Source organism: Oncorhynchus mykiss, chromosome 22 (genome assembly GCF_013265735.2).
Source record: "Oncorhynchus mykiss isolate Arlee chromosome 22, USDA_OmykA_1.1, whole genome shotgun sequence".
Classification (NCBI taxonomy): domain Eukaryota; kingdom Metazoa; phylum Chordata; class Actinopteri; order Salmoniformes; family Salmonidae; genus Oncorhynchus; species Oncorhynchus mykiss.
Genome location: NC_048586.1, coordinates 12,988,586 through 12,995,804, shown reverse-complemented (window position 1 = coordinate 12,995,804; position 7,219 = coordinate 12,988,586). Strand labels below are relative to the sequence as shown.

Below are 7,219 nucleotides of genomic sequence, written 5' to 3'. Positions count from 1 at the left end.
CTCCTTGCTCACACACACTTTTTCAGTTCTGCCCACAAATATTCTATAGGTTTGAGGTCAGGGCTTTGGTATGGCCACTCCAATACCTTGACTTTGTTGTACTTAAGCCATTTTGCCACAACTTTGGAAGTATGCTTGGGGTCATTGTCCATTTGAAAGACCCATTTGCGACCAAGCTTTATCTTCCTGACTGATGTCTTGGGATGTTTCTTCAATATAGCCACATCATTTTCCTACCTCATGATGCCATCTATTTTGTGAAGTGCACCAGTCCCTCTTGAAGCAAAGCACCCCCACAACATGATGCTGCCAACCCCGTGCTTCACGGTTGGGATGGTATTCTTCGGCTTGCAAGCCTCCCCCTTTTTCCTCCAAACATAATGATGGTCATTACGGCCAAACAGTTCTATTTTTGTTTCATCAGACCAGAGGACATTTCTCCAAAAAGTACGATCTTTGTCCCCATGTGCAGTTGCAAACCATAGTCTGGCTTCTTTATGGCGGTTTTGGAGCAGTGGCTTCTTCCTTGCGGACTCGTTTTACTGTGGATATAGATACTTATGCACCTGTTTCCTCCAGCATATTCACAAGGTCATTTGCTGTTGTTCTGGGATTGATTTGCACTTTTCGCACCAAAGTACGTTCATCTCTAGGAGACAGAACGCGTCTCCTTCCTGAGTGGTATGACGGCTGCGTGGTCCCATGGTGTTTATACTTACGTACTATTGTTTGTTCCTTAGGAACGTTTGTACCTTCAGGCGTTTGGATATTACTCCCAATGATGAACCAGACTTGTGGAGGTCTACAATTCTTTTTCTGAGGTCTTGGCTGATTTCTTTTGATTTTCTCATGATCTCAAGCAGAGGCACTGAGTTTGAAGGCAGGCCTTGAAATACATCCACAGGTACACCTCCAATTGACTCAAATTATGTCAATTAGCCTCTAAAGCCATGACATAATTATCTGGAATTGTCCAAGCTGTTTAAAGGCACAGTCAACTTAGTATATGTAAACTTCTGACCCACTGGAATTGTGATACAGTGAATTGTAAGTGAAATAATCTGTCTGTAAACAATTGTTGGAAAAATGACTTGTGTCATGCGCAAAGTAGATGTCCTAACCGACTTGCCAAAACTACAGTTTGTTAACAAGACATTTGTGGAGTGGTTGAAAAACAAGTCTTAATGACTCCAACCTAAGTGTATGTAAACGTCCGACTTCAACTGTACTAACAAGTAATCAATCAAAATTGCGGTTAGGTATTTTAGTAGCTAGAGAACCCTATTCTTGAGTGACCTTGTTCCTAACAGCACTATGACACTGTGTTCAGTCACATCCTGGGATCAAAATGTATTAAAGGTGTAAGTGCCAAATGGTAACAATGATAAAAAACATTCTATAGATCAATATTTTATCAACATTACCAGTTTAACACTTTGTAGTAAGCACACATTGGAGTAGGCTATGTCGTAGTGGGCTCATCTCCTGTGTATCGGCCACCATTCCGTTGCATGCTCTGTGACAAAGAGAGAGCTGCTTAATGGCACCATAGTCATTCAGGAGATTCCGCTGTGACATGAAACTCAACAGTGATGAAAGAAAAAAATCGCATGACTCACTTTTCCAGTAGACTAACACCAGTGCTGACCCAATCACGGCAACAGCCAGAACACCAATCCCTGCTTTTATGCTGCTCGAGAGGCCCTCCTGCTCCCCGCCTGCAGGGAGAGGATAAAGAGAGCTGTGGACATCAACAGAGTTGCCTGTCATGTAATGCACATTTTGGTTTCCCTAATATTTCCTATCCTTCCAACCAACCTGGGTCATTGGCACATAGACAGTCATTAAGGGTAAGATCACAGCCAGATAGCTTTAAGTGTCAGCTGTTTTGTGCTTTACTATAATCAGAGCTAATCTCCGGTAATCTATTTGTAATTGACCATCCGTTGACATGTTTTCCTGTCATAATAATTTAGGCTACTCACCTGTTGATCTTGTGGTGTTCAAGGTCTCTTTCAGAGTCGGGTTGAAGATGGCGCATGTCACAGTCTGATTCTCTGTGATGTTCACCGTGCTGGAAATGTTCAATGTTCCACTTCCTGCATCCTGAACAATCTGAGGAACCTCGGGGTCTAGTAAGCCGTTCTGATTGGTCCAGGTCAGTCTAGGTTTAGGGTAGCCTCCCTGAGAAGTGCATTCTGCCTTCCATTCTTCATAGTTCACTGTCACAATGGGTTTATGGTAGCTTTCTGCAGAGCATACCATGACAAAGATAAAGCACTTAGACAAAGTCACAATAGTGGAAATCATACATGATAAGTACAGTTATTCCTGTTTTATAGGTATTTGGTGCGTAATGGCAATGGGCGTTGTCTTGTACACACAATTTAATATTGATAAGCGTGCCTTTGACTACTGGCATTCTTTGTATGTAAAACTGTCTTACTTGCTACTTTCACAGTGGTCACGCACATCTCTTTGTTTTGGTTAAGTGTGTTGTAATCTCCATCCTCTTGATGATAAAAAAGGAAAAAAGTTGCGAGGTCATCTTCAACCCTTAAATCTTTGAGCAAGAGGGAGAAATTCCCAGAAGAAAGCTGGTCCTTGAAGATTTGCGTCCTGTTTTTGTAGACTGGAAATTGGGGGTCGTTGTTCTCTTCTCCGTTGTATAAGGCATGGACTACTTGCTCCTCCTTCTGGTGCTTGAGTCTTGCTGTCCAGTAGAGTGTGAGTCTTGCTGGGACAATGGGTGCAGATGAATTCAGGCTGCAAGTCAACATGATGGACTTTCCAAGAATCCCAATGATGGGATGGCTCGACATCTGAGATGAGTCCACAACTGTTTAAGAAAAAAAGAGTTTGTTACAGGAAAGCACACACTTCATATGACAACATAAAACAGTTGTACCAATCTCTTTAAGATACTGTATGTTAATCATATTCTTCAAATAAAGGGGTATGTTACCTTAGTAGGGCCTATATACACTAAATGGCCAAAAGTATATGGACATGCCTTCAAATCAGTGAATTCGGCTATTTCAGCCACACCCGTTGCTGACAGGTGTATAAAATTGAGCACACAGCAATGCAATCTCCATAGACAAACATTGGCAGTAGAATGGCCCGTACTGAAGAGCTCAGTGACATTCAACGTGGCACTGTCATAGGATGCCACCTTTCCAACAAGTCCGTTCATCAAATTTCTGCCTTACTAGAGCTGCCCCTGTCAACTGTAAGTACTGTTATTGTAAAGTGGAAACGTCTAGCAGCAACAACATCTGAGCCGCGAAGTGGTAAGCCACACAAGCTCACTGAACAGGACCGCCAGTGTGAATCATCTGTCCTCGGTTGTAACACTCACTACCGAGTTCCAAACTGCCTCTGGAAGCAAACTCAGCACGATAACTGTTCGTCGGGAGCTTAATGAAATGGGTTTGCATGGCCCAGCAGCTTCACACAAGCCTAAGATCACCATGTGCAATGCCAAGCGTTGGCTGGAGGGGTGTAAAGCTCACCACCATTGGACTCTGGAGCACTGGAAACACATTCTCTGGAGTGATGAATCACACTTCACCATCTGGCAGTCCGACAGACAAATCTAGGTTTGGTGGATGCCAGGAGAACGCTATATGCCCCAATGCATAGTGCCAACTGTAACGTTTGAAGGAGGAATAGTGGTCTGGGGCTGTTTTTCATGGTTCGGGCTAGGCCCCTTAGTTCCAGTGAAGGGAAATATTAACACTACAGCATACAATGACATTCTAGACGATTCTGTGCTTCCAGCTTTGCGGCAACAGTTTGGGGAAGGCCCTTTCCAGTTTCAACATGACAATGCCCCCATGCACAAAACAAGGTCCATACTACAATTGTTTGTTGAGATCGGTGTGGAAGAACTTAACTGGCCTGCACAGAGCCCTGAGCTCAACACCATCGAGCACCTTTGGAATGAATTGGAAAGCCTACTGTGGGCCAGGCCTAATCGCCCAACTTCAGTGTCCAGCCTCACTAATGCTCTGGTGGTTGAATGGAAGTAAGTGCATCAAAGCTGGAACCGAGAGACAGCTTCTATCTCAAGGCCATCAGACTGTTAAACAGCCATCACTAACATAGAGAGGCTGCTGCCAGCATACAGACTCAAATCTCTGGCCACTTAAATAAATTGACTTAATAAAGGTTCACTAGTCACTTTAAATAACACCACTTTAATAATGTTTACATATCCTACATTACTCATCTCATATGTATATACTGTATTCTATGCCACCTACTGCTCTTGCCTATGCTGCACGGCCATCGCTCATCCATATATTTATATGTACATATTCTTATTCATCCCTTTACATTTGTGTGTATTAGGTAGTTGTTGTGAATTTGATAGTATATTTGTTAAATATTACTGCACAGTCGGAACTGGAAGCACAAGCATTTCGCTACACTCGCATTAACATCTGCTAGCCACGTGTATGTGACCATTAACATCTGCTAACCATGTGACCAATAACGATTTGATTTGAAGTCCCCACAGCAATGTTCTAACATCTAGTGGAAAGCCTCCCCAGAAGAGTGGAGTCTGTTATAGCAGCAAAGGGGGGGGACCAACTCCATATTAATGCCCATGATTTTGGAATGAGATGTTCGACGAGCAGGTGTCCACATACTTTTGGTCATGTAGTGTATTATTAGTTGAACATTTTACAGGCTGTGGCTTTTATACTGCTACAGTAGCCTTCAGTTTGCACAATGCATTGGGAAAGAAGAGTATAGTCAAGTCACTTCTGTGCAGCTCATACTATCTCTGTTTGAAGTTTGAAAATCCCCCCCCCATTCTGAGCATCACTGCTCCCCTCCAAAACTCTTGCGGTCATATGTTCAGAAATGTTTTGAGGGCTTACACAGAGTTAATCACAAACAAACACTGAGTAACAAGCATCGCAAGCTTGTGGTTAGAAATAGCTGCTTTCTATTTTCCTAACAGTGCATCTCAAATGTTATTGCATCAAGAGCAGATCGTTTTATCACATCATAACCAGTCTGGCTCTAAAGATTCAAGTTATTCCTATTAACCCACACCCCCTATCCTAGGGTATGGCGGGTGGTGAGCTATCTGGTACAAAATGTGTGCCATGGCATCACCAAGGTGGGTGACCAAGGTGGGTTTCCTCCCTCAAATTAGAAAAGTGTGTCTGGAAAAGCGCTGTAATAATCCAATCAATTGTGATTACAGTATTGTCAGTAGCCTGCCGGCATAGCCTACTTACAAATACTTGGTACACTAACGTAGCAGCACCGTGCATTTAGACAACCACGCCCTATCCAAACAGCACTTTTCTTCTCTTTTTGTATATCAATACATTTGGGGACATTATGTTGTAAATAAATAAATCATAAATTGTGCATTTGGTTGTATGTTGGGTTTGAATGTAAAGGCGTGTGGATAAAATGCCCAGGGACAGCCACGAGGGACACCATCATGTGCAAATCTACAATGCCACAACAAGAGAATAAAACTCACCAGATAACAGCCGAATACAAATCCATATTAGTCTGGCCATTGCTCTCAGGATATATGGATGAAAAAACTATCAAATAAACAGTCCTTTTTGTTTGGAGCTTACTGTCTACCGTGTCCCCACCTGCTCCTAAGTGGGAGGAAAGTTGAATGAGATACATGGTGTCCCTCCAGTGTGGCTCCTCCTTAACTGTGGTATGTTTATCCATTTCCGGTGTCAATCGTTCCATCAAATCCATGTTTACAAAATCCTCCTGTACAAACAACAACTTCAACACGCACTAGTAGTAGCATTTCGAACCACAATGTCTCATTATCGTTGTCCTGTCACTCTTTCATGCACCTGTGCCAGTTGTGTGTGCTGAGTCAAAACGTTCTGTTTCTATCACAGGCTATTTCCGTAAGGTGGATGTTATGAGGAAGCGGTACACAGCAGATTTTTTTTGCTCAGCTAATGCTTTCCTTCTGCTTCAATGCAGGGCACACATTCCTGTCAGGAAGATCACAATATCACAATCAACAGTGCGCAGATCACTGGGATCATCAAGGTTCACCTTTTACCAAAATGCCTTTCGCGGAGCTGTCTCTCCCTCCTCTTGATGATAGACATGTTTTCGCGCCCTGCCTTCTATGTGATCTTCTGTCAGAATGCTTGTTAGTCATATCGTTGCTTCTCTCTCCCCTCCTTATTTCAAACACATCTCCTTATCTTACTCACCTGAAGCGTGTACCTCCCTTACGGAAACTATCCATGCACAGTTCATTACTTAATTACAATAGACAACTGAGAAATGACAAATGATAAGATCTCTCTCCACCCCCCCCCCCCCCCCCCCCCATCTCCTCCCATCTCTCGCTCTCTGTGTTTCTCTCACTCTCTCTCACTTAATACTTGACGGATTAACTTCTCTTTATACAATGACTCATTGCATAGCTCGCTAATCCACCTGTGGCTGTATGAATCATATGATACGTAGTATATGCCATTTATCTTCTTTAACAAACCTTTTTTTTAGTTAGTTTCTATCTGTATTGTTGTTTTATCACTTGGAGCAAATAAATGAAACTACAATAAGCCTATGCTAATCAGAAACATGTAACTAGTCCCAAACAATTCAAGGCAAGATTCTGTTCACACAATGCTTACTATAAATGGACCCGTTTATAGGAGCTCATGTACAAATGGCTGTTCAGTAAGTCACTGCTCAGTATTCACTCTGAGCCAAACCTTATCATGTGGTTTATTTTGATGTGTTCTAAAGTGGTGTAGAAATATAGCCCACATGAAACAGTGAGGATAAGTAGTAGAAACAAACCTGACCCCCCCCCCAAAAAAATAATATTGTGTCGAAATGGCATGCTTTCTGACTTGTTTGTGTCCATAGCAGTAGTACCATCTAAGAGGTTGATTTGTCGATTTCTTTCATAAAGATATTTTACAAGTGTTCCCTGATGGTGTTCCATCAACTCTTGTTAGAAAAGCACAATGGTGTGTACACACCAACAAATACACTGCTTAAATTACACAGAGCACACAGTATGCAATATTGTTGAGTGGAGAATGGGTGAGGTATACTGATGCATAACAAAGTATGTAACATCTGAGTAACTTCACATATTGAATAGTTTATTAAGATAAAGCACACGAGACACATACATTCTGAGGAAAATATTAAACAATATCTAAATATACATAATGTACAACAAGAT

General features: G+C 42.2%; 1 protein-coding gene across 1 annotated transcript; it reads right to left on the bottom strand.

The window, feature by feature from the left end:
- Positions 1–1,164: 1,164 nt before the first annotated feature.
- LOC110502111 (CD276 antigen homolog) lies at positions 1,165–6,263 on the bottom strand. Its single transcript, XM_036959576.1, has 5 exons — positions 5,513–6,263; positions 2,447–2,839; positions 1,986–2,249; positions 1,620–1,718; positions 1,165–1,516 (listed from the first exon to the last, which is right to left on the bottom strand). The coding sequence occupies exons 1-5, from the start codon at positions 5,550–5,552 to the stop codon at positions 1,479–1,481; spliced, it is 834 nt and encodes a 277-aa protein (XP_036815471.1). The 5' UTR covers positions 5,553–6,263; the 3' UTR covers positions 1,165–1,478.
- Between the last annotated feature and the right edge of the window lie 956 nt (positions 6,264–7,219).

What these genes read in the sequence shown, in the direction of transcription:
- LOC110502111 (XM_036959576.1), bottom strand. Translation starts at nt 5,552, where the DNA reads ATGGCCAGACTAATATGGATTTGTATTCGGCTGTTATCTG. An exon ending in GAACACCACAAGATCAACAG is followed by an intron (nt 1,719 to 1,985) that starts GTGAGTAGCCTA and finishes CTCTCCCTGCAG; the next exon opens with GCGGGGAGCAGGAGGGCCTC. An exon ending in GGTGTTAGTCTACTGGAAAA is followed by an intron (nt 1,517 to 1,619) that starts GTGAGTCATGCG and finishes TCTTTGTCACAG; the next exon opens with AGCATGCAACGGAATGGTGG.